Source organism: Capricornis sumatraensis, chromosome 1 (assembly GCF_032405125.1).
Source record: "Capricornis sumatraensis isolate serow.1 chromosome 1, serow.2, whole genome shotgun sequence".
Lineage (NCBI taxonomy): Eukaryota > Metazoa > Chordata > Mammalia > Artiodactyla > Bovidae > Capricornis > Capricornis sumatraensis.
The window spans coordinates 41,702,501-41,730,299 of NC_091069.1; the positions used below are offsets into that span (position 1 = coordinate 41,702,501).

The 27,799-nt window shown below is 39.0% G+C and overlaps 1 protein-coding gene across 4 annotated transcripts in view; it reads right to left on the reverse strand.

Annotated features, from left to right (window-relative positions):
• MEIS1 (Meis homeobox 1) overlaps positions 1–27,799 on the reverse strand; it is a 144,895-nt gene that overhangs the window by 5,130 nt on the left and 111,966 nt on the right. For all 4 annotated transcript variants that reach the window (XM_068976446.1, XM_068976367.1, XM_068976276.1 and 1 more), the window contains one exon: positions 21,167–21,243. In XM_068976446.1, coding sequence (XP_068832547.1) covers positions 21,167–21,243 — 77 coding nt within the window. The remainder of the gene's footprint in view (positions 1–21,166; positions 21,244–27,799) is intronic.

The following is a 27,799-nucleotide window of genomic DNA, read 5'->3' on the forward strand; positions in this document are numbered from 1 at the left end:
GAGAAGAAGGATCTCGGTGAAAGCAAAGCTCGGTCTGGGCAAGATGGTTCTCTCCATCGCTCTCGGTGCAGCTTCACATGCTGCAAAACCTGTAACCCCCAGTGACCTCTGAGTACACAGGCGCAGGGTTTCTGAGTTGATTTATGTTTGCCTGTTTTACCACAGTTGGACACTTTCATTTCATCTTTTCATAGGGGAATTAGCAGAGTTTTCAGGATACAATACTGGCTACCATTCTTTTCAACTGCAAGAGGGGAAATTTGGTGTTGCAAGAGAGATGGTCATAAGGGCATCTGTTCCCTCTCCTAATTAGTGACATTTCAATCTTCTGTTCTCTGACTTCTTTTTTACAATTTTTATCAAAACCTTCCCTACCTCTTGCAAACCTAATTCTATTTTAATGCCCACTATTAAGATAATGAACCAGGATGGCAGCACACCATCAAATGAAAAAATGTCTGGAGTTTATCACCACTAACTCACACTGCTGGGGACTTCAGAGAAATGCATTCCTGGTAGAGAATTCTTGGGGTGGCTTTGTGTGTGTGTGTGTGTGTGTGTGCACACACGCGCGCGTGCATGCATGCACTGCTCATGCCAAGTCTGAGGTCAAGGCAAGGTCATGGCTGTACAGTAATTGAACTTAAATATTGCTTTCTCCAGCTACTCCTGAACATGTATAATAAAAAAATCTTGAAGACACTTAAGTGTCTTAATAAGATTTCTTTTTACAATTTTTGTAGCCCCTAAAAAAGTGGCTAGTCACTGAAAATTTTACCAAGTGGTTAGTACAAGCTCTCCAAAGCTATGCTCATGAAATTTCTCTCTTAAGAGCTTTTTGCACCCTGTAATACTAAGCATTTCACATCAAATACATAAAATGAATCGGACATATTAGATTTTGAAATAGTACACTGCTTTTAGTTCTCAACTCAGATTTGAGTATATCAAACGTGTGCGTACTCAGTTGCTAAGTCATGTCTGACTCTTTGAGGCCTCAGAGACTGTAGCCCACCCAGGCTCCTCTGTCCATGGGATTTCCCAGGCAAGAATACTGAAGTGGGTTGCCATTTCCTTCTCCGGGGGATCTTCCTGACCCAAGGACTGAATCCACGTCTCCTGTAATGAAGGCAGATTCTTTACCACTGAGCTACCTGGGAAGTTCATATCCAACATGAGTATCACATAAAAAAACGCAATGAAGATTTTAACACTGTGCTGTTTTAATTAAAGGACCCACAGTCTAGGGACTTCCCTGGCAGTCCAGTGGTTAAGATTCTGCACTTCCAATGCAGGGGATGTGATTTTGATTCCTGGTTGGGGAACCAAGAGCCCACATGGTATGTAGTGCTGCCACAAACTTAAAAAAAAATACATAAAGGACCTCCATTCCAGCATGAATCTTAGTTGGTAAGTCTGCCCACTTCAGGAAGGAAAACAGTTCCTAAAATACAAGCCATTAAACAGACAGGCTTCCTTTGTGGCTCAGCTGGTAAATAATCCACCTGCAATGTGGGAGACCTGGGTTCGATCCCTGGGTTGGGAAGATCGCCTGGAGAAGGGAAAGGCTACCCACTCCAGTATTCTGGCCTGGAGAACTCCATGGACTCTATAGTCCATAGGGTCGCAAAGAGTTGGACACAACTGAGCAACTCTCACTTTTCACTTTCAAACAGGCAGACATAGGGTTTTTAAATTAAAAAATGCATACTTCATGACATTTTAAGATTCTCAACATCTTATATCCTTATGTTCTTTATCTTAGAAGTAATTAAAATAACGAGTGAAACTGGAATCCAACTAAAAAGACATTGGTTAGCGTTAACTCTTATTGACAACATATATTAAGTTGGTTCTCATACATGAAGTCTCCGAACTTCTAATAAAAATATTTAAAACATGGATCTACAACAAATTGTGTTGCAAATCAGGTTATCATTATCTTGTATAAACCATGAAAATTGGAATCATGTGAGCAGAAGGTTAGATTAATTCTCCATTCTCATTATAAGCACAGGTGTAGCACAAACACCATGTGAAATAACCAATTAAAATGAAAAAAAAATCTGCTTTTTCATTAGCTGCCTTCACTGCATGACCAATCAGAAAATTATTTAATATTAATATTCTGCATATACCAAAAGTAATTTTCATAGTAACTAACATAGGTAAGAGAGCAAAAATGCCTCTTTATCTATGGTATTATTCAAAATCTGCATTCTCTTGAAAGGAACTCTGACAACTTTTTTCAAGTTCTTTTAAAAACATAATATTTTATGAATATATATTACTTATCTAAAAATAAGAGTCTTTTTTAACAGATGAGAAGCCAAGGCTCTGAGAAATTAAGTGACTTATTTGAGGTTACATGTAACCCAAGAGATGTTAATAATTTGGCAAACGGTAGCAAGCATACCCCCCTCACCACCACAATGTCCTGACCAGAGCATGGCCACTACTGTACCACCCATCTAGAGTATTCTGGACTAGATATCTAAACATGAGCTGATTTGAGCCAGTCACTAGTGGCGACAACCTCACTGTTGAGTCCAGGAATAAGGATGACAACATTTTGCAGACTTCGGGATTTTGATGACTGTACTACTTGTGTATAAAGACCAAAAAAAGAAAAAAAAGCTATGCCTAAGAAGCCAGGCTTCAGCAATACGTGAACCATGAACGTCCAGATGTTCAAGCTGGTTTTAGAAAAGGCAGAGGAACCAGAGATCAAATTGCCAACATCCGCTGGATCATGGAAAAAGCAAGAGTTCCAGAAAAACATCTATTTCTGCTTTACTGACTATGCCAAAGCCTTTGACTGTGTGGATCACAATCAACTGTGGAAAATTCTGAAAGAGATGGGAATACCAGACCACCTGACCTGCCTCTTGAGAAACCTATATGCAGGTCAGGAAGCAACAGTTAGAACTGGACATGGAACAACAGACTGGTTCCAAATAGGAAAAGGAGTACGTCAAGTCAAGGCTGTATATTGTCACCCTGCTTATTTAACTTCTATGCAGAGTACATCATGAGAAATGCTGGGCTGGAGGAAGCACAATCTGGAATCAAGATTGCTGGGAGAAATATCAATCACCTCAGATATGCAGATGACACCACCCTTATGGCAGAAAGTGAAGAGGAGCTAAAAAGCCTCTTGATGAACATGAAAATGGAGAGTGAAAAAGTTGGCTTAAAGCTCAACATTCAGAAAACGAAGATCATGGCATCTGGTCCCAACACTTCGGGGAAACAGTGGAAACAGTGTCAGACTTTATTTTGGGGGGCTCCAAAATTACTGCAGATGGTGATTGCAGCCATGAAATTAAAAGACACTCACTCCTTGGAAGAAAAGTTATGACCAACCTAGACAGTATATTCAAAAGCAGAGGCATTACTTTGCCAACAAAGGTCCATCTAGTCAAGGCTATGGTTTTCCCAGTGGGCATGTATGGATGTGAGAGTTGGACTGTGAAGAAAGCTGAGCGCCGAAGAATTGATGCTTTTGAACTGTGGTGTTGGAGAAGACTCTTGAGAGTCCCTTGGACTGCAAGGAGATCCAACCAGTCCATTCTGAAGGAGATCAGCCCTGGGATTTCTTTGGAGGGAATGATGCTAAAGCTGAAACTCCAGTACTTTGGCCACCTCAGTTGATTCATTGGAAAAGACTCTGACGCTGGGAGGGATTGGGGGCAGGAGGAGAAGGGGCCGACAGAGGATGAGATGGCTGGATGGCATCACTGACTCAATGGACGTGAGTCTGAGTGAACTCGGGAGTTGGTGATGGACAGGGAGGCCTGGCATGCTGCGATTCATGGGGTCACAAAGAGTTGGACATGACTGAGCGACTGAACTGAACTGAAGAAGACTCAGCAAATTGGGTTATCTATATTCCAAAACTTGCCTCCTTCAAACTCATACATTCAGATTTCCAAAGACCAGTTCATGATAACCATCTCAGGTCTGAATCCATGACAGTTAACCCATGGGACCGGAAAAGCCACCTATCAGGTTTGATCATCACCTAGCTTGGTCACTGACACGAATCCCCTCTCTCTGATATCCCTACCAGGTTGATGGGTAGCCTCTGCTAGATTGTTTTTTTTTTTTTTAATTTAGTTTATTCAAGTATAGTTGGTTTACAATGTTGCATTAATTTCTGCTGCACAGAAAAGTGACTCGGTTATACACATATTCCCATTCTGCTTCATATTCTTTTCCATTATGGTTTACCACAGGATATTAAATATGGTTCCCTGAGCTATATAGTAGGACCTTGTTGGTTATCTATTTTATATATGCTAGTTTGCATCTGCTAACCCCAAACTCCCAGTTCATCCTTTCCCCACTCCCCGCCCCCCTCCCAGCCCTTTCCTTGGCAACCACAAGTCTGTTCTCTGGGTGCTGGACTATTTCTAATACAGCACTGGTTACCTTATCAGAGAGCCCACTTCCTCTACAGACACAATAACTGTTAGAAGGTTCTGTCTTACCTGATCTAAAATCCTTTCACCAGGACAACTTCTTGGGGTAATTTAAACAATTCTAATCTCATTTCTTCAGATAGCCTTTCTACAGCCACTGTGCCCCATAGGTCTCCCCTCTTCTCCCTAGGTTAAACATCCATGATTCCTAACAAGTTCCTTCTAGAATGTGAGTTCTAGGATTTTGAGTCCACTCACCCCTTGGGCCACTCTCTGCTCAAAATGCTGAGTCTCTCTACATGCCTCTGCGAGCAATACTAAATGCAGCAACTTCAGGCCTCCTCAGGTCCCCATGAAGAGAGCAAACATCTCACCCCAGCCTCTTAGTTAAGGGCCCCAGGTACAGGATGCTAGTTGCTTCTCTTTGGGTGGCAATAACCATTTGTTGTTATTCACAACACAGATGTGGGCTACCTAAAGGATATGCAGGTATAAAGGTAGGAATCCTTTCATTAACTAAAAACTTGAAAACCTTGAAAACCTAAGGACACATCACTTTATCCAAACTTCTTGACCACATTAGTAGGTATACTTGGAAGGCCTCACTTTTGTAAACTTTAATTAAAAACAATATTTGTTTCAATATGATGGATATTATCAGTACATGTAGGGCATAATAAACTCTCAGAATGCTACTGAATTATAATTCCTATATTTATATGAAATACATAGTATTATCTGGGGTCATGGTAGATATCTATATCTGAAAATAACTGAATAAATAGCAAAATATTTTATTTTTAAAAACAATACCACCTTTTCAATTCTAAAACCATTCCAACATTCGACTCTATTCAGTGTATTTTATGATTTTCGTCAAATGTCTTATATGTATTCTCTTTGGAATTAGCTATATACAGCAAGGTCATGTGTTTAGATGGCTTGGGTTGAATTCAGATAGGAAAACATTTTCCTTCTGGGCAAAGTAATAAAATGACATACTTGCTCCTCCCACTATAAGTCAAACAGAGGTCAGTTCCCCCATCCCTGTATCTGTTTAAATAAACTGGTCCAGCTGTTTGTTTCCAAAATGCCCTTTGACCTTGCGTCTCATCCTCCCTGCTTTTGTGACAGAATGCTTTACTTTCCATTGTGGAATATTCTAAATTACCAAGAATCTTCTAAACACCAAGAACCAAAAAAAGATCTTTGGGTTTTATGTAAACTCACATGAACATATTCCCCTCTAAAACACTGTCATTTTAAGAAGCATTAGTAAAATAGTTATTTTAAATTCATATGTACAAATACATAAATATACATTAGAGCTTGAACATAAAGAAGAAACAATGTTTTTGAAGAGAAATGAAGAGGATGACAAAAATTTGAATCTGAATGTACAATAAAAAACACATTCTTCAATACCCATAAAATAGTTTAAGATGAAATATATCCATGAAATACACACAATCTTTGGAATTTTCCAAATTGATAAGGTGACTTTTAAAAAGCTTATTTGTTTAAAGATGTAAAAGAAACTTTTAGAATTTTATATTGAGGTCCAGGCATTACAGTCCTTAAAACTCAGATGTATAATGTCAGGAATATAATAACAGGACAGTTTGCTTTTCTTACTCATTAAAATAGTTTCACACCTTAGCTTAATAGAATGATGCTCAAATTTGCCACAGATTGGGCATTTTACAAAGTAATCCTTTTAGTTAAGTATCCTTTAAGGTTGAGAAACATCCTGTTTGCATTTCCACATTTCATTCCAAACATCAAGGTATATGTTTTTAAAAATTCCATTTTACTTTGAAAACAGTCTTCTTTTGTGAAGTACTAAGAACTGGACACCTTGTAGGTGGTTGAAAACTGAGTTAGAGAAAGAATTCTTAAATTTCCTTTTTTCATGGAATCATGGATTAGAATTTCTTCCTGTGACCAAATGGTCTCCTTTTTTACAAAGGAAAGGAAGATAATGGATTGGCTTTAGAGCTTTATTCCATGTCAAAATAAACAGAGGTGTATTTCTTTTTACCTAGTTATTTGTTTAGAACTCAAGTCCTATTAAGGGGGCAGTAGGAGGTTGAAAGGGGAGCAAAAGTCTTAAATATCTGAGACATGGGATCATCTAAAAACTGAGCTTTACCATCTGCATTTTTAAAAAAATAGGAATCAGAGGAGAAGAATGGAAGACGAACCCTGAGTTATGCTAAAAAGAAATACAGGAAGTTTTGCTCTATTCTTTGTGTCTCTGCCCTTAAATGTTTATCACTGGACTTTTTCTCCCCGCTTCTGTTAATTCCACCTATCTCCTTTATTCTTCATCTTTGGATACCTGAATAGTTTTCTGAGCCAGTTCTGGTAGCACCGCGTTCTAAAGTTGACCTTCATCCTCCGGTTTATCCTCCACTCCCTGACAGGTTCCTTTCCACAAAACTGGATTCTTATGTTTAGTCTTCTCTTGGTGTGAACCAGAGGGGTGGCCAGATCATAGTGGACATCCTTTAGGCCCGAACACCAGGTTTATTTGCCCAGTTCCACGGGCAATTTTCCTACATGGCTTTGCCCTATTCCTATACTCTTGCACCTTTGGTCCTCCGCAATACTGACAAAAGGAAGGAAAAACTACTTGTTTACTCTCAAAAATGTAATTTTCACCTTTACTCAATTCTACTCCCCCGTGTTTACCACCCTACTTATTCACTGATGATTAAGGGAGACCGTCTTTTGTTATTTTATCATGTCACAGCTTATTCACAGAAATCAACATAAAATTCTCACAAAATACTGTGGTTTCTAAACAATGATATGACTCTCAGTCATCTCCATAAAGCTTCTTGACAATTAGGTATAAGTGACTAGCCAGCAGAAAGGTAGGTATCCATTTAAGTATGGAGAAATGTAATTCTATAATACATACCCTTCTTTGCTCAAGAAGCTAAAATTATTGACTATTAAGAAAAAATTTCATTAAATAACAGGATATGTTAGCAAAAATGCCTTCTATACTATCCATTAAAGAAAGTATTAATTATATCATCTTGATTAATATTTAGGTATACTTAAGAATACTTACATATATATTTGATAATAAAAATTAATGCCATGCCTTCTTAAGTACTGGTGATTTCTTCATGCACTGTTCTTTATTCAATTAAACATGAACAACATGCAAGTATAATATTTAATTACTATATAATTCATTTTACTTATATTCATTGCTATATATATTTTTAAGGGCAGAATTAAGTCTTGTAAAATAGCTTCTAATATAAATTACCATCTTGGAAACTAGTTGCTGAATTCCAGAATTTTGTTCTTTCTTTTTCCATCAATTTTCTTATGTAGCATTTCTTTCAACTTTATCAGAGTCATTTAAAGAAAACTACATATATGACCTTTTTTTTTTTAAGTCAGCATTTCCTAATAACTTTAAAGCCTGTTTTATAAACAAACCTTTCAGGGAATGAATTCCAGCTATCTCGCACATAACACTCTGTTCTTTAAAACAAGAATTTGACTTCAAAATCTTTTGTTGGAATTCTCTATTTTAGATTTACATTTACTTATTGGATTTAATGATCCGTAACTGGCAGGCTTTAGGGTCCAAGCCTTCCACACTCCCTTTCTTTGTGAAGTAAAATTTCATGAAACATGATTTTTAGACGCTCAAGAAAGTTGACTCAATCTCAAGTCAAACCTTATGAAATCATGTTTTTGGCACTGTCTTCTAGTTTCTCAACCTCCTCCAGGATCCGACAGTTCCAGGACTGCAATACATCATCTGTGTGTCTGGGGTTGGGGGAGGTGAATGAACGGGAGGGAAGAAGGAAGCACGTGTTTTGCTCTCCTTCTACTCTAGAAACATAATATTGGAATGTGTTCAAATCACAATAAGCCCATCCATCAGAGGTCTGAAAAGGTTCCCCTTCTCTAGAAGGGATAGGTGTATTTGTCAAACTACTCTGAAAAAAAGCGGAAACTAAGACAGTTGAGAAAGTTAATTATATATAAAATTTTCTTCCAAGCAACTAGTGAAAAAAAGATGTAGCTAATTAGTTGAAAATTGCAATGCAAAGTAAAAACAAAATCCAAGCATCATTTTGGACTTTATAAGTTGAAATACCTTGCAAATACATCATCACTTGGTTATATATTACAGAAAGTTTTCCTTGAAAGCAAATTAGAAAATGATTTTCTTCACTCTTAAAAAAAAGAAGCTCAGTTTGCTAAATCCTTTAATCTGAACTGAATTCAAAGCAAGGGTGGCTCCCTTAGGAGAGGATCTCTATTTCCTTTGCTGTCTTCTAGATCACTAAAGCCTTAGGCTCCAAACTCAATGGAATGAATTGTAGGGATGTATCACTAGACTTAGCATAAGAAATAGCCAGTAGTTATACATACTGTAAGTATCCATATAAAGCATAGAGAACAAAATAGCATTTATAAAATATTTACTTACAAGTGACAGACAAGTTGCCAAATTTGATTTTGTTTAACCTAATACATATTTTTGAAGTGGTTAACTTACAGTATGTGAAATTAGAGTGATTATTAGCACAATGTATAAGCAATAGGATAATCTAGGATAATATAGCAAAACCTCTTTTACTAACAAAAACCTAAATTAGGTATAATATCTTTGAAAAATAAATGTGTCTATTTAAGGTGAATCATATAAATTCTCATTTTCCCACATTCACAAGTCAATAAAATTGCATCTTACTAAACATCCCTTAAACATTACAGAATAAGTACACAGTTATTTAAACAAATCTTAATGTTCTGTCAATTTCCATTATAAGTAGGATAACCAGATAATTTATCATCTATGCTGGGACACTTTTAAGAGTAAAGGGATATTAGGGACTTCCTTGGTGGTCCAGTGGTTAAGAATCTGCCTTCCAATGCAGGGGACATGGGTTTGATTCCTGGTTTGGGACCTAAGATCCCACATGACTCAAGGCAAACCAAATCAGAGCATCACACCTACTAAGTCCACATGCTCCAGAGCCCATGCACCACAACAAAGATCCAGCACGGCCAAAAAATTAAAAAAAGGAGTAAAGAAAAGTTATTGATAACTATGCTGGGTACCAGGCATAAACTGTGAGTGTCCCAAGGAATCAGGGTGTATGTGTTATCCTAGTAATCAAATATTCACTTTTTTTCCCAAAAGAGAATTTCCCCTGAATGACTAGAACTGACACTCTTTTGTGTTAAGTGACCAGCTGAGCACGCATAAGGTGTTCTAGAATCCTAGTGCCAATCTGGAGAATCTTTCAGCTCTTTCCTTTCTCTAGAGTCTCTCCTTTATTTGCCTCCACACTCCAAGCCTTCACTAATTAAGAAATTTCCAGGCCTGGAGTCTCCAGTCATGCGGAAGGTATATCAAAGTTTAGCTTGATTTCTTTTTTCACCTGGTTACAGATTAGGTTTGACCTGAATGGAGAGGCCTATTGTCTATTCCTTAGAATGTTCACTTCTGTTTCAATTAGTAAAGTTTGAAACCTAAGCTTTATGTACTGTATATCAATATGTAACCTGTAAGGTCCTTATTTGTAAATAGATCCACTTGAAAAGGCAAAATCTCTCAATTGAGGTATATGACAAAATCTTTCAAATGAGGACTTGTCAAATCTTTGAAAAATGCTTATGGCCATCAAAGTCACATTGGAGAAACTTCAGAGAATGTACATTTCACTTCTGAGCTGCCATCCTTTCCTTTGAACACCACTGCTCCTAATTATCACAGTCAAAACACTGGCCAAGGGCAGAAGAGTGAGAACAGTGTCCAGTGGAAAGCGTATGACAGCTGAGAAGGAAATCTGCCACTTCCTGGTTCTGAGATTATAGCAGCATTTAGGTGCTGGAACTGTGATGATCAAATGGGTGAGTGTTTATAGAAAGTGCTTGGCCAACTGTAAAACCTAAGGCACGTTTGCTGAGGATACTGTCATTATGATTCTCAAAATATCTAATGGTACAAAAGCTTATAAACAAATTCTTAGGCCAGCAAAACATGGAAACAACCCAAATGTCCATCGATGAATGAACGAATAAAGAAAATGTGGTATATCCATACAATGAAACATTATTCAGTCATAAACAGGAATAAAAGTATGGCACATGCTTCAAAGTAAATGAAACTTGAAAACATAATGCTAAGTGAAGGAAACCAGTCATAAAAGACCAGAGGTATCCTGATCACATTTATATGAACTGTCCAGAATAGGCAACCCATGGACGGAGGAGTCTGGCGGGCTACAGTCCATGGGGTCATAAAAGTCAGACACAAATTTAGTGACTAAAATCACCATAGGGACTGAAAGTAGATCTGTGACAGGGTTGGGGATGGAAGTATGGAGGGTGAAGGGTAGAGGGCTTCTTTTTGAGGTGGTGAAATTGCTCTCAAATGGACTCTGAGGATGGTTGCACATATCTGTGACTATACTTAAAACCACTGAACCACTTTAAATAAGTAAATTGCATAGTATGTGAATTATATCTCAATAAAGCTCTTAAAAATACATAATAGGACTTCTGTCATGGCTCAGGGGTAAAGAATCCATCTGCCAATGCAGGGAACACTGGTTCAATCCCTGATCTGGGAAGATCCCACATGCCACAGGACTACTGGGCCCTGTACCACAACTGCTGAACCCATGCTCTGCAGTAAGAGAAGTTACCACAGTGAGAAGGCTGATACAAAACTAAAGAGTAGTCTCTGCTCGCTGCAATCGAGAAAGGCTGTGCACAGTGACGAAGACCCAACACAGCCAAAAAAAAAATTATCAACTAATTAAAAACAAAAATACATAATGGTGGACTGCAAGAGACGCTGAACCAGGGGACAGCCCCCTCCTCACCTCTAATTAAGAATGTAACATTGTAAGGCCCTGAGCCTCATCTGTCAAAGGATGCTACAGTTCTATCCAGACTTGGACTCTGTCGTTCTGTTGCAGTGTTTCTAAAATTTTAATCCATCCTCCCTTTGATAAACTTCAAAATCTCCTATCTCTTTGTTAACTTACTATTTCAGGAAAAATAGCATGACAAAAATCAAGTTAATTCTCAAGATGCTTTCTTATACTACATTCACTCAGAATGATTCTGATCTGTCCTTTCCGGTCACGCCCTCCAGCCACTACTTGGCCTTGAGGACGGGGATCCTAGCCATAACCATCGCACTGTCCAGTCTGTACACAGTCCTGCCAGGTGACCAGTCGTGGGGGCTGAGACCTGACATCTTTGGATCCATACAATTCTTTCCATTAGCGTTACAACATTTCCTACTCCCTACCCTTTCCAAGTACGTATGAATTCTGACTCAAACTAGGGATCAAATAAAGTCAACCGTAGCAGATGTTCTAGTGATACAGGCCAACAAAACCCTTCCACTAGACAACAATCCTCAAAACTATTCGTTTACATTCAAATCAGCATCCTAAAGTAGAACGTACTGGAAACTTAAAGATATATGTTTTTAATCATGGTGCATTTAATTCCATCCTTTGGCAATATATTATTCTTGAAAAATTGTGACCAAATCAATAGAATGCCAGACGTCTCCTATGACAGGAAGTACATTTTTGAGCTAAGTTACATTTGGAATCCAAGACCAATAATTCCCATGGGCCTGAAAGAGTTAATGTATTTGCAAAAGGAAGTACTTTTTTCCTTCGTCAGTGACAGGATCTAATCTTACGAGGCTTTAGGTCCTTCCGCCACACTGGTTAAGAGGGTAAAAGGGAAAAGGCGTTCTCAAAGATGGGAACTGATTAAAGTATTTTTGCTTATTTGTTATTGTTCAGGTGTCTAGAGCCCAACAGAGTTCATTATTTCCCACATTAATTGGTCAGGCTTAAAGACCTCATAAGAGTGGAAATAAAATCAGGAGGAAAATACCCAAAGACCATGAGGGCATGGAGTGGGACAGTCCTGTATTTGCCAAAGTTACAAACATCCATGTTGTTGGCGTGTTTTTGTTAGATTCTTCTTTAATGTTCTCTTGCCCCTTAAAAAGTTAAAAAAAGAAAAAACACCCCAAGTGTCTACACAAAGCTCCAGGCATTTGCCCATCAGAGCCATGCAGATCAAAGACGACATTCGCCCTCAGAAACACTTCCGTCCCTGAGCACCCCTGCCTCCTCTCCATTTTTGAGAAAACTGTCGTATTTAACAAGGAGGCAACATTTGCCCCATTTTTTTTTACTGTTTCAGACTGCCTCTTTAACCACTCAGAAATGCTGTTTGTTTTATGTAGGTGCAGCCTGAAGCCAGAGGGTGATGTAAGTGCGAGGGGAGAGGGGTCTTCTCTGTGGGCACAGCTCCGGGACCTAGTGCTCAATGGTTAATCACCCAACACCAGCCCCGGCAACTGTTGACACAAAATAGGTGGAGATCAGGTCTGTGCAAGCAGAAAATACCAGAACGGCAAACTATATGTAAACACACTTAAGACAGATTTGACAAGAATAGACCTCAACCTGACTTGCTAGGAAACTCCTCAAGCTGGGAGCTTCAGTTCCTCTACTGAGGAGGCTTCCCCTGACAAAGTTTCCTTTGAGAAGAAAAAGAGTAACATTTTCAAAACTAAAAGAAGTTTACAGAAGTCAGCAGAGACATGTGTCCCCTTGATTCACACAGTGTGAATTTCGAATCTGCTCCTACACGCAGGATTTATGTAATGTAATACAGTTCTTGCAAGTACTTCTGGAGCAGAGCCAAACGAGAGAGAGAGAGAGAGAGAGAGAGGGAAAGAGAGAGAGAGAGGGAAAAGAAGAGAGAGAGAGAGAGAGAAAGAGAGAGAGAGGGACTGAGGGAGAGGGAGGAAAAACCAGCATGTGCAAACAACCACAATTCAAAAAGTTATTTCTCTTGACCTATAAAACTCATGCAAAGAAGCAAATGGATAATGCTTAAATAGTCTTTTAATCTTATCTAACTGACACCTGACAACCCATTACTTATAGATTATTAATGCACCCACGAAAAAGTTTGTCATGTACAAAATCACTGGAGAAAAAAGATTGAATGCCTGAGGAAAAAACAAATTTTACTGTACAATAACTTCAGAAATTCCAAGCCTATTATCTGTCATGCCCTTCACAGACTCAGAGCACACTGCTAAAATCAATTGATTTATCTTAATTATGAATCCACAAGTGACAGCATGCATGTTTTCCATGTCTTGCGATAATGTTTAATTTCATCTAGTTTGTATTTTAAGGGCTAGATTTGCTTATTTAAGACGAAGAAAAGTAACAACTTTTTAATGAATAATCCTTTTCATCTGTTTATCAAAGGCCCTGTTGTGTGTATGTGTGTGTGTGTGTGTGTGTTTTCACTTCTAATGTAAAACAGGAATAAAAATGTTTCATTCACCTTGCTTCTGTTCACTTTTTTACACTGTCTAGAATATTAGGGCTGGAAGAGGCTTAGAGTCCCACCAATTCCTCAGCCCTACCCATCCATTTAAGGCAGAGGAAGCTGTTGCCCAGGGAGACAAAGGGAGTTGATCAAGGACATGCATCTAATTGGTGAGGAGTGGGGACGGCAGATGACATGTTTGGACTCCAAATGTTCTTTCCCCTGCATATTCCCTTCTCTGACTCCCTCTATGTAAATGGTGTGTTGTCATGAGGCTTCCATGGGAATTTGTCCCTTGTGTGTTAGTTGCTCAGTCGTGTCTGACTTTTTATGACCCCAGGGACTGTAGCCCGCCAGGCTTCACTATCCATGAAATTCTCCAGGCAAGAATACTGGAGGGGTTGCCATTTCCTCCTACGGGGCATCTTCCTGACCCAGGGATCAAATCCAGGTCTTCTGCATTGCAGGCAGACTCTTTACCATCTGAGGCACCCTTAGCCACCTGTGGATGCTGGAGCTTTTCTCCTTGACCAGGGTGCCTCTCAGCCCCTCATTTCCCACACTCTCTGTAAGGGAGTCAGCTCCGAGCACAGTGCTTGATGGTTAATGACCCAATGGTTAATCACTCTCTGCTGGCTGGGTGACACCCCAGGAGTTCCTGCTTAGCTAGGACTTGCACCAAGTCCTGCTGACCTCCACACCATGTTCAAGGTCAAGCACCAAGCCACTGGTTTCACTGCCTTGAAAGGGATGTGGAGGAACACTGGGTTCATGATGGAATCAGTCTCCCAGCTCACTCCTCTCTGTGCCTTGCTTGAACCCCAACCCTAAGTGGTCCTGAAAGCATCCTCAGGCATACCAACTCTAAGCTCCAGACGTCACACTCTTGTCCTGAAAAGCTCAGAGACTGGCTTTGAATGTTGGTTGGAGGAGAAACAGCAGATACACAAAACAGTGTTTGGACTTTCTGATCCATCTTCTTACGACCCACCCATTCCTGTTTCTCTTCTCACCTAGACTCAGGGTCCTAGTCTGGTAGAAGGGGCAGGGTTTTTCCATGTGGTGCAGTGGGCCAACACCTACCCTTCATGAGGAGTTTCCATTTTTCCTAGTATTAGCCATCTGATTGAACACAGTGGGCGAAACCTGAGTAAACTAAGGAATAAAACCTATAACAAAGTATATTTCACTGACTGCAGAGTCATTTTCAAAGAGGCTTGTTTGCTGGAAATTTTTTAAAATCTGCAGACAAAAGCAGCATCTCTGTTGAACTCCTAAGACTCTCTGACATGACAATACCTGAAGGTTTCAAAATTCACAGCTCTTTTCCCTGCGAGCTATTTGCTCAGCTTTCCTAAATAATACCCTGCCTGCCTGGCGCCTCGCCAGCTCTGTCTGAGGCAATATACAAGCTATACATTTTTTGACTGATTTCAATATTTTCTCATGAGCAACTAGACAGTTTTTTATCTAGTGAGTATTACTCATTGCTCTAATCTAAGCCCAGAGTAAGCTCCTATAAAGGTAATATTAGAATTGACACTCAAGGTGAAAAGCATAGCAATTAACTATGGCTTGGAGAACAACAACCCATTCTGAGATGCTGGAGAGCTGTTCTATTTATATGTTTCCTTCTCTTCCTCCTCCTTTTAAAAATAGGGCACCTGTTACTCCATTGATCAATTAGGAAGTCTACCTTAAATGTAGGTTACACTTAAATTCTCAAGGGAAGAAGTTAGACCACCTGCTTAATAAAATTACCTCTTACGTGTGACGTGGTTCCATCCCTAGGTGATTCCTAAGCAAGGAAAATCACTGTATACTCTGCACTTTCATTTTGTAGTGAATAGGAAACAAATGACCCAGCACTCCTTGCTTGGTGCACTCTTTTTTCTTTTTACATCTGTTTTCCTTGCTTTTGTGTCATGCCTCTGTTTAGTTTTATTGACAAAACAATCTGTGCCTAATGTTTAAACAACATCTGTAAAATGTATTATTAAATTATGTTGGAAGAAAAAGCAGAGCAATTCTATGAAACCCTGTGACCCCTATTGATTTTTAGATCCCAGAAGTTGAAAGGATAATTTGTGAATGTTTTAACATTTACATCTACACAGGTACCTATATTTATAGAATCTTTGATTACTTATAAAAGTATTTGCTACATTATTACCATAATTCAGAAAGAAACTTGACCTTTTACAGTTGAATCTGTTTATTATAATAAGAGCGATCCTATTAAAACCAATAAGTTTACATTTCATTTTTACCTACCAATGGCTGAAACCTCCAAAGATAATATATTTCCCCTGCCACTGGTAATCAATGGGAAGTGATGCCTGAATGCTTTGTAGTTTTGAAGACAACAAATGAAAAAACTAGGAAAATCTGGTATGTGTACTAAATCTGAGAACTTGAATAGCTATGATGATTCCGTAAAGTGTCACCTTGGAGTTCCCCTGTTCCCTGAAATCTTAGGCACTCTATTGATGGAGAGGGATTCTTCTGTCCACATCAATGCTGTATTTCAAATTAACTATCTATTTTGCACCTAAAACCCATTGCCCTGTGAGAGACAACAGAGTAATCATGGAACATTAGGCCTTAATGGGAAAGTACACAGATGAGAAGGGATAAACAAAGACAATGTAACATTTATTCAGTACACTCTAGGCCAGAACTCTTATCTGCGGCATGCAGCAAGTAAGATACAATTGCAGGCACAAGTTTTCATCATATGGAATTCCCAAGTCTGCAACATGGCTGTGAAAACATATAAGGGAGCCTTTATTTGACCATTCATCTAGTCAAGGCTATGGTTTTTCCTGTGGTCATGTATGGATGTGAGTGTTGGACTGTAAAGAACAGTGCCGAAGAATTGATGCTTTTGAACTGTGGTGTTGGAGAAGACTCTTGAGAGTCCCTTGGACTGCAAGGAGATCCAACCAGTCCATTCTAAAGGAGATCAGTCCTGGGTGTTCTTTGGAAGGAATGATGCTAAAGCTGAAACTCCAGTACTTTGGCCACCTCATGCGAAGAGCTGACTCATTGGAAAAGACTCTGATGCTGGAAGGGATTGGGTGCAGGAGGAGAAGGGGATGACAGAGGATGAGATGGCTGGATGCCATCACGGACTCAATGGACGTGAGTCTGAGTGAACTCCGGGAGATGGTGATGGACAGGGAGGCCTGGCGTGCTGCGGTTCATGGGGTTGCAAAGAGTCGGACACGACTGAGCAACTGAACTGAACTGACACTCATATTTTCAATATAAAAGAATAAAGTTGGTGTATTCAGGAGAGAAAAGAACCTAGTATTGACATTGTGCATATGTGTGTTTGTTTTCTTCAAAGTGCTACCTTCATATGAAAAGGTCTATGTAACTATCTAATCTAAAAATTTAAAAAGTTTCCACTTAAATGACAGTCAACATATTAGTAATAGTTTTACCCTGATATAACTGAAGTATTTACTGCAACCACAACAACAGTGAAAAAACAAAAAGACAAAGGCATCAAATGCTATTATTTATCATTTTGGGCTCAAAACATAACTGGGAGTGAGAGAGAAAAGGAAGAAAATACATATATTTATAGCACATTATTAATATATTTTAAAAATTATTATGCTTTAAGTCAAAGTCTACCATAGCATGCTAATAGATAGAAATATTTAGGCAATTAGTTATGGAGATTGATTTTTTTAAAAACATGCAGTTACCTCAAATAGCTGGATAATTTAGATAAAATATTTTTACCCAAATTATTTGCATAATTGCCTCAATTCTCAAAAAATGTCTTGGCATAGATTTTTGCTACAATGTCTCATCTAATAAACGTCACATTCCATCCCAGAGCCCAATTCCTACGAAGTGCTAGTACCAACCATTTTACGATTTCTCTTCTCTGTTTGTACTCTGATACATAGACCAAACATACAAGTTAAAAGTTATTTCTTTTAATTCAAATTGTCTCTTAATGAATCAAATCTGTCTTGCTGTTTTACATTTAAATTCTCCCTGTGATCCCCTCTCCCCACCAAATCCCATCTGCTTTGTCCTTAGTCAGCCAAGGCAGGTAGAATACATTACTTTGTCAATTCAATTAAAAAGGGGCAAAATTAGTTCAGCGAGGGAATGAAAGAATTATTACAATGTATCAAACTTTTCTCATCTCATTTTTCTGTCAAAATCTAACTTCAAGCTGCATCGCCCAGGGTTTCTATGACAAGCTAACAACTCGACATGAGTTTATATTTTTCACATTCATATTTGTATTTCAATACATTATGTTGCTGCCAATAATTATGACTGATCTACACCCAAACTGCCCTTCAGCATTTTATTAAATCTCTTCAACAGTGACTCATAGTTTGTATAAAATGTACATGTGTGTTAACAAGTCTTAAAAAATCCAAAAAGGAAGACACACAATTTTAAATGTTGTGCCTAAATGAAGTGAAAGGGAAATGCTAAAATACTTATGAAGTGGTTTTTTTTTTTAAATTATTATTTCCAGGGTGAGGTAATGTGGGTTTGATGTTCAAATATGGGAAGAGGCCCTCAAAAAAACTCTGTATAATTTTTTTATTATGATAAAGAAAAATGAACTCCACTTTGTAGTTGTGTTCTTTCATCTTCAAGTCTGCTATCATCATTTAAGATTCTCTCGCATCTTGGGTTTCAATACAGTGCCATCTGGGTTTCCCCATTTTTGCCTCATATTTGCAACCCAAAGTCCAGAGAAAAAGAAATCAGTTATCCGTTCCATAAAAGGAGAAGGTTTGGATGAAAAGTAATACACCATTAAAAATTCCAATCAAACATGGGAATGTCATTTTTCACCGAATTTAAGAGAAACAACTTCTCTTACAACTTTCAGCTACTGGAGGGGAATTTCTCTACCACAGTGGCCCTCAGTCTTTGGTCACCAGGGACCCATTTGGTGGAAGACAATTTTCCACAGACCGGTCAGCAGCGGGTGGTTTCAGGATGACTCAAGCACAGGCGGGTTTGAGCCCCTGTGAGAATCTAATGCCTCCGCTGATATGACAGGAGGTGGAACTCAGGTGGTAATGCGAGAGATGGGGAGCGGCTGTAAATACAGATGAACAGCTTGGCTCACTCACCCATCTCTCACTTGCTGCTGTGCGGTTTGGTTTCTAACAGAGGTTGAGGATCCTTTGTCCACCACAAAGCTGTTGTAGAGTTGAAACAGTTGCCAAATGCGAAGCAATGAAGTGCCAGCAGAGGTCACTTCTAACTTCATACAGAAGCAGAGAGCACACGCACAGTATATGGTGCCAGGTGAGAAGAGAATTGGGTTTACATCCCAGGTTATAAGGAAAAGTGATTTGCAAGTTACGTGCCTGTGCAGAATTGAGTATCATAGTGAAGTTTAGGGTAGAGTTTGCATCTATGTTGAAAAATTATTATCTGGTATGTATGATAACTTCTTAAAGTCCTTATTTTTCCCTCTTAATCACAAAACCGAGGAAGTCCGACTGTGATTACTGTGCAGAGAATCTATGAAAAGACAGCCATGTCCGGCTCTGTGCCACAGGAATGTCTGCCTGCCCTAGCACCCGGAGGAAATATCCCATGAGGCTGTCTACCTGTAACAAGCAGCTTGTATTGGAATCTGTTCTCTGGTAACGATGTTTGTGGATAGAGTTTTCTAGCAACACTGAAGAGGAAGAGAGATTGAGTGTGTGATAGCTCACCTGAATGGGCAGCGTGTTGCCTTCCTTAATGAGAGCTGGCCCAGCCACTCCTTGGCCCTCAAAGGGGATCATTTCCCAGAGAAATAAATCTGTACAGCCTCCATTGTATTCAAATTGCCTCCACATCAGTTTAACTTTTAAAATATGCAGGAATTTAGGCACACATGCAAAATGAATAGTCTGCCCTATAATACTGTCCAGAACAATTTGAAAGACAGTTCAAGTATGCAGTATCAAGAATCTTGAAAAGTAAGATACAGCTGCAGGTAAAAAGAGGCAAGCAAAAAACCCGCAGCAGCCACAAGACTCCCAGTAACATGCTCAGGTAAGTATGTCTTCTGTTTGTTCCTGATCCACTTGACTAAAAGGGCTGCAAAAATTGCTCTCCTAAGGCTGCCATAAGGTCACAGAAATTGATAACCCTTACAAGCAATGCTTATATGGGTCTGTCTGTGTCTTGAAGATAGTGCACTTTGTAAATTAATCCTCCAAAGGCAAATATATTGTAAGTAGCTTGTTATCTCTAAAATACTAAATTGAAGAATACATGGGATTATATTGACAGAAATTACATTTTCTGTAATGGGGCTTAATATATCTGAAATCTCTCCCAAAGGCTCCCAGGCTCTCTAACAGAGAAGAGTCTGTTAATGTAGGTGCAATGGACATCAAGAACAAACGTATTCACCAAAATGGATTAGGCCATGTAATCAGAGATTCTGTAATATTAATCTTTGACACTTATTGAACAGAAAGAAACACTTCTGTCTGCAGACTGGCATTCTCAGGTCTCCTTTTTCCCCAATCAGGCTTTGGGCCTTTTCTGCATTTTACTTCAAAGAGGATAAGGTTTCCCCATCATAAACACTAATCTAAAAATATTGGGACAATTAATTAGATACACTTAGTTTTAAAGGAGATCAGATTTCGATACCCTTCAAATATGACACTAGCTCTGGGTGATTATATGAACCTGGCTTTCCGCACAATCACAAAGGGTAATAAATCATACTTCCTCAAAGGCTGATTGCCGCACTGCTATACATTAAGTCAGAATATTGTTGGCTATCCTTGGTACATAATCTCAGCTTCTCTCCCAAAACAGGAATTTATACATTTACTTAGAAACAGTATTATACAACCCTGAGATCCATCAAGTTTTGAATAGCTTCAAAGTAGAAACACCTTTTTTTTTTCCTTTTTTCCATAGGGAGATAAGAAGGACGGAGTGTCCATCCTGGAATGCACAGTCTAACAAATTCTCAGTGAGCTTAGTTATTCAGCGAATTTAAAAATCTAACAGATGTGATAGTGGAGTTTCTTGTTTCATCGAAACAAGGATATTACTCTTTCTATTGATCATCCTTAAAGATTAAAAAAAAAAAGTGAGACATTTACAGAGCCACAGCTAAATGAATTAACCATTTTTACTATGCCTAAAATTTGTCAATTTATAAAGGAGGTGTAAAACAATACGGTGTTTTCTTTTCTAATCTAGTAAGTGCTCTGGCTCATCTGTGTTCTCTCCTTTGGATCAACAAGCCACCAGGGAAAACTGGGTGTGTCTTCTTAATGCAAAACAAGAGCTGCAGGTTGCCAGAGGGGAAAGCAGATTGTGTGTAAACACAAAGCCAAATTACTTACCAATTGTTCACTTGAAGGATGGTGAGTCCCGTGTCTTGTGCCAACTGCTTTTTCTGTTCTTCAGAAGGGTAAGGGTGCTGAAAAAGGACAAAAAGGATGGGTGTATACCTGTATGCTCCGAACACACAATGTGCACATCACAACAGGTGCAACCCTAGGTGCAAGAGATTCAATAGTAAACACATACGCTCTGTTAAAAACACACATATATATATGCGTGTACATCAGGCAATTTGAGGCGATCTTGTCAATAAATGTCTGCTGAGGTCTATAATAAAAGGTAAAAATGCTGAGGTGTGTCATCTTATTAATGGAATACTACATCATCTAATTAATGGCAGTAAAAGACCAGCCAATTACAAAGATTAGTGAAGTGTATAAATAGCTACTTAGGATACTTGCAGAACCTTGATACTGAGTTTATTCTTTAACAGGTTTACTTGTTACAAACACAGAAAGTTCAATAGGATCTTCCTTGTATTTTATAGGATTAAAATAACAATACCTTTTTGACCATACAAAATTTGTGTACCACCTTGACATAATATTTTTCTAGAAACACAGATTTCTAAAGCTGACCATTTGACCAACAAGCTCAGCCTAGGCCCCCAGAAACTAAGCACTTTGTTAGCATCACATTCTCCTCTCAAAAAAACACACCATGTTGCTGGATACCAATATCAAAGTTGCTGCTGCTGCTGTTAAGTTGCTTTAATCGTGTCCAACTGTGTGCAACTGCATAGAGGGCAGCCCACCAGACTCCTCTGTCCCTGGGATTCTCCAGGCAAGAATACTGGAGTGGGTTGCCATTTCCTTCTCCAATGCATGAAAGTGAAAAGTGAAAGTGAGGGTGCTCAGTCGTGTCCGACTCTTCAAGATTCCATGGACTATAGCCCACCAAGCTCCTCTGTCCATGGGACTCTCCAGGCAAGAGTACTGGAGTGGGTTGCCATTGCCTTCTCCATATCGAAGTTGAAGTGGGTGTATTAAAAAAAAAAACAAAACCATTCATTTCAACTCTTCTGTAAAGCACAACCAAATGAAATTCTACCAAAGTTGGTTCCCTATCTGAATCTCAACATAGTCTAGGATTCTGAACACAGGCCAGTGTAGTAAGGTCAAAAACCAGAACATTTTGCGTGCGAAGAACAAGTCTCAGGAGTTAAGAGTGAACAAAAAATATTACATGATTAGATAATAAAATGAAATCCATACTTCTTGTAAAAATGTTTAGAATTCTACTAAGATTAGTTTTGGCACAGATACTTTCTATTTAATAGTCAACTATATCTAAGTTTGAAATATACATTTCTAAAGCCTGGGAGAGAAGCTGAGGACAGCTTCTATTAGAAGCTATTTCCATCTATTTGAGACACTGGCTATTTTGAACACTGCACCCCAATAAACTCTCCCAAGATAAAAACTGTCCTGATAGTCAACCTTCTATTCTCTATACGAAAGGGAAAGGGCACCCCAACTCTCCATTTTACTGTATGGTGCCATCAGAAATTAAATTGTGGTCTATTGAATGTTAATTAACATGGCTTTCAATCTTATTAATAATGTCCAATTAGATGCTTAGAAGTCTTGTTAATGACCACTTCGATGCTCTTATATGTAAGTTTAAATATGTTCTATATCTATACACATGGGATTCTTTTGTGGCAAGCAGGGATGTAGCCATTTTTCCCATAAGCATTGTGAGTTGATTGTCACTTAATCAATAAATACACAATTAGAATAAGGCTTTGCTTTCATGGAATATAGTGCCGCTCTCTTAAGAGCTTCGAGTATATTACAGACAAAGTGGTAATTAATCCCCATTATATCCCTTTGAGGGACATAAATGGAATCTGTTGTCCCTCCTGTTTCACAGGTGAGGACACTGGCCAGGGGCTGGCACAATCGGCAGCGACATGACCCAAGCATATTTCCTGCTTCCCATCCAGCATCTAAGCCTCTTCATGACAGAGGGGTGTGGCAAGGCCTTTCATAATCTCCATTCCTGTCCCCCTTCAAAAACCTCCAGAATACTCACCTTGCCTGCAAGACTCACCACCATCCAGCCCCACCCACCTCCCAGATGGTATCCTCTCTCCTCACCCCACCTCACCTTCTGTTCAGCCATCTTCCGTTCTTCCAACACACCAAGTAGGTTCCTACTTGCAAGTTCCTACTCCAATGTCATTGTCAAGTCTCAGCTCAAATGCCAAGCCCTCCCCTCCCCACTCTCCACCAGCCCTCCTTATCATTCTCACACCATTCTCCCCGCTCTATCCTCATAAAAGCAAGCATCACACTCAGAAACACCCATTCTGATTATTTCTTTCCTTGGTCATGTGTCTTTTCCCACTCATTTAGCATCTCAAACACCCTCAACTTTCTCATTCACCATCCTTAAAGCCCAGACCTTCACATAAAGGAAACAGTAAATATTGATGGGACAAAGGAATGGGTCTAACTTGCCATGATACACAGATACTCTCCACTCAAATGCAACATCAAAATGTGTGATAAGATTTTTTTCAAAGCCCATAGGAAGTATAAACATTCCAATCCAAGATCCACAGCACTACTTTTCTTACTTCATCCCGAAAAGTGATAGCTACCCACTCTTTTCAAAGCAAAGTATATCACCTCCATAATCGGTGAAGATCACAGATGACAATCACCCTACTCACCAGGATGCCAGTCATCACAAGCAAAATCTCATGATTGAACACTGACCTAAAAGCAATTCACTACCCCAAGGTTTAAAACACAACTCCTGTTGCATAAATATTTGCCACACCGTACAAGCCGAATGAATCTTATCCTCTGAATTGAAGAGTGAATACTAGTTCTAGGGCTTCCCACATGGGACAATGGTAAAGAATCCCTACCAATGCAGGAGATTCAAGAGACATGGGTTTGATCCCTGGGTCGGGAAGATCTCCTGGAGTAGGAAATGGCAACCCACTCCAGTATTTTTGCCTGGGAAATTACATGGACAGAGGAGCCTTGTGGGCTACAGTCTATGCGGTTGCATAGAGTTGAACACAACGGAGCACAAAGCACGTATACAGACATCCAGTAGATCTCCGTCTATACTAGCTGAAAAACTACATAGTTATATACGACCCTATTAGACTGTATGGATTACACTGCTATTCACTAACTATGAGACTTCGAACAACAGACAACTCTTCCTTGATTTTATCATCTGGAAGTTCTCCAGGCTAGCAATTCTTAAGTAATAAAAGCCCATCTGAAATATGCAAATTCTAGCATTTAGCTGTTGGTACTATTCGCTATACAGGGTTGTATACTGATGTACATAAGGCATTTCCAATCTGTAACATCTTCTATAATATAATTTGCTTCCAGTTTTGCCAGGTCTTCTCTCAGTGATTTTCGAAAGAATTAATAAACATGTCAATGGTCCCTCTTCACGACAGCTGAATGGTAACACCTTTTGCCCTGTCTTGTTGGTTGTGTTTTACTATTATGATCAGAACTGTCTGAAAATTAATATTTATGCCATTTACCTTTAGTTACTTTGAAAATTGAGAATTGTCACAGTCATTTATTTGTGCTGTGTTTTCAAGAGTATTTTTGCATGCTTGTTTGTGAGCAAATTTTACATAAATTCTTAGAAAGCAAAAGAGATTCACATTTTACATATGCAAGGAGTGTCAGGAAAATTCTCTTTGGATCTTTAAAGTCACCTGAATCATTATAGCTTCAAAGAGCAATCTATGGCCTGCAAATTGTCAGCGCAAATTTAGATTGTTTCCTTACATCATGCAGTTTCTGATTTCATAATTTAAATATCATAAAATGAGAAAGTTCAACCCTTTTATTTTCCCCTCTGTCACTTTTCATGTGATCTGATTTTAAGTAATTGGAACAAACTGTGCCTAATTTCATGCAGCATAATTGCCAGGCAGCCTCAAGCTATGGAGACCCAGCACTCTGTCTCCATTAAACAATTTTCAGTTGTTCAGGATATATTTTTTAATAGAAATGAATGAGCCTGGATGAAATTAAATATCATAATAATCTAGTCATTGTTAAGGGAAAAATATCAACAAAATTCCTAAACCTTTGTCTATGGTAGGACAACTGGATATTTTTCTTTTTCTGACAGTTCTTGGACCTAGTGTCCCACAAACTTTCCACTCCCTGAAAAAATAAAAATCCATAATTGCTAGAATCCCATGAAAGCCACGGCTTCAGGTAGTTAATCCACACTCAGCCAAAAATTCACAAAAAGGAGGCTTTTTAACTGAAATCCAATATATTTAACTGTCTTAAATCCTAATCATCTTTACTAGATAAGCATTTTCTGGACAGTCTGAGTTACCCCTTTGTAGACTTAAAAAGAAAAAATGACTTGACAAAAACCCCACATGCCACAGGCAAGGCTGCTGTGAAAACATTCAAAGCCCAGTTTGTGCTCCGCCCATAGGGCTAGGGAGACCATGAGAAGGGCAAAGGTAGATGTCATTTTACAAAAGAGAGGAGGAGTGCCATTTTAGGAAGAGAATAGAAAATTTATTTCAAACCATTGCAACCACAGGGCTAGGCCCCTCTTGCCATTTTCCTGAATACCTTTGCTATTATGGCATCTAACTAGCAAGGACGCTGGTTGAAGAAAGATCAGTGGGTTCTCGTGAAGGAAAGAGGGATTGCACTTGCCAGATACACCAACCATCCTAATCACTGTGGGATATCAAAGCAAATTTGACCGCAGTCCAATAGACAGTGACGGGAGACCTCTCCTTTGTTGTGTACATTAGCTTCCTGCCATTATCTCTTAAAAGCTTAATTATTTGCAAACAATTGATCAAGATGGGAATTTGAGAAAGGATATGCAAGGGCCACTGGGAGAACTGCAACGCATTAAGAGAGCAAACAAAATTACTTTAGATCTTACAATAAGAATTAACGATAGAGACGGGAGAGTGAAGCAGGGCAGTAGCTGCAAGGCTTCTTTCTGGAGTGTTTCCCATTTGATCTGCATTAACACCTCAGGAATGAGTGAAAGCCATAAAACAGTGATTATGTATGGGTAAAGCTGACCCTCCCTTCCAACATTAAACCTGCACACATGTATTAGGCTGGCTTCCCTGGAGAGAGCAGAGCTGCTGGACTCAGAGGGAAAACAAGTGGCTTGTGGGCAGTGGAACCCGAGCTAAAGGAGAGAACTCCCTCAATGACCATCCTGATTTCAATAATCAACACCCTGACTTCTTTCCCATCTCCTGCTGAAATAGACACCACTTGCCACTCTTCCTATGTTTCTGGAACTGCAGTGTGGCTTCTAATAATGACCTCGGATAGGAGTGATGGCTCAATAACCCCATCAAAGAATAAAATGATCCCCAGAGTATGTGTCCTGTGTAGTAGAAATAGAGGTTGTCTGGAAAAAAAAAAATCTGAAAATAGCTTATATAAAAATTAAGTCTGGACTGTCCTTTTACCAGAGAGAGAGGATAGAAAGTGACAGGAAGAAAATGGCAACTCTCTAAAGAAAGTTATCTCTGTCCAATTCCAATCTTGTGGTTGAGATGAGAATAGGGAAGGGGTCCTGATGTTGGTTATCTGGTATTTACAAATTTACAATACACTGGAAGAAAACTTATTTCTTTAAACAATCCAGCCCACTCTGAGATGCGCGTTAATGGGAAAAGAAAACTCTTCAGCACACACAGATGGAAAATGTCCAGCCTTCTATCTTAACGATATCCTTGACCAAATGTACTCCTTTCATCAAATCTTCCACCCCTGACTGCAAATGTGGATGCCAAGACAGTGATGAACTTTATCTTATCTACCCTGGTAACCAAGTTTCAATAATGCTCCCTCCCTCACTGCCTTGCCCACTCTAACAGCTCATTGTAATGGCAGCAGAAAATTTGAAAATAATCCTGTACAGAGCTCACTGGTGAGATAATGGAAAGCTACACTGCCCCTTCTCAAGCCTCAGATTAGTAATTTCTTGTGACACAGAACTGCCTCTCCACCGAAACTGCAAAACAGCTATAACAAAGCAATAGAGGTGGAAGCAATTTTCAAGCAAAATGTTACATGCTATACTTTAAAAGGTATGGGAATAGGTACCAGGGGAGCTGAATCTAACAGGAGGAATTATGGCAACTGTCCAATATCACCCTTATCAAGGCAATGTTCTGTTGCTTGGCTGAATATGTTGGAAGAACAATTTCGGAACTTCTTTTATCCCTTTTTCTTCAGCCCTTTGCCTCCTCCACAGCCAAGTTTAATGCATTAATATAAATTGACCTTGAGCTAAACTCTGGTATGTGATGGAGAGATACTCCCTTTAAAGAAGAGGAAGGAAAAAAAAAAACTACCATATGGCTCTTAACCATTGTATCTCTGTGTTCTTTTAAAACTTCTACTGAGTTCTTGTCACTAAGGGAATATTGTAGATCTAAATTAAAATAACCAGCTATGTACGTGACCTCTAAGAGCAGAAGCAGAGGCTTGTTAACCAAATATATTTGTATTTGTTTAACGTCATCTTTTTTTGCCTATAAAAACTTCTGCCACTTTAAATAAACTTGCAGCCATTTTCCCCTTTTGCACTGACTATGAATAGCTTACACTGTGACAATTACATTGATCTAG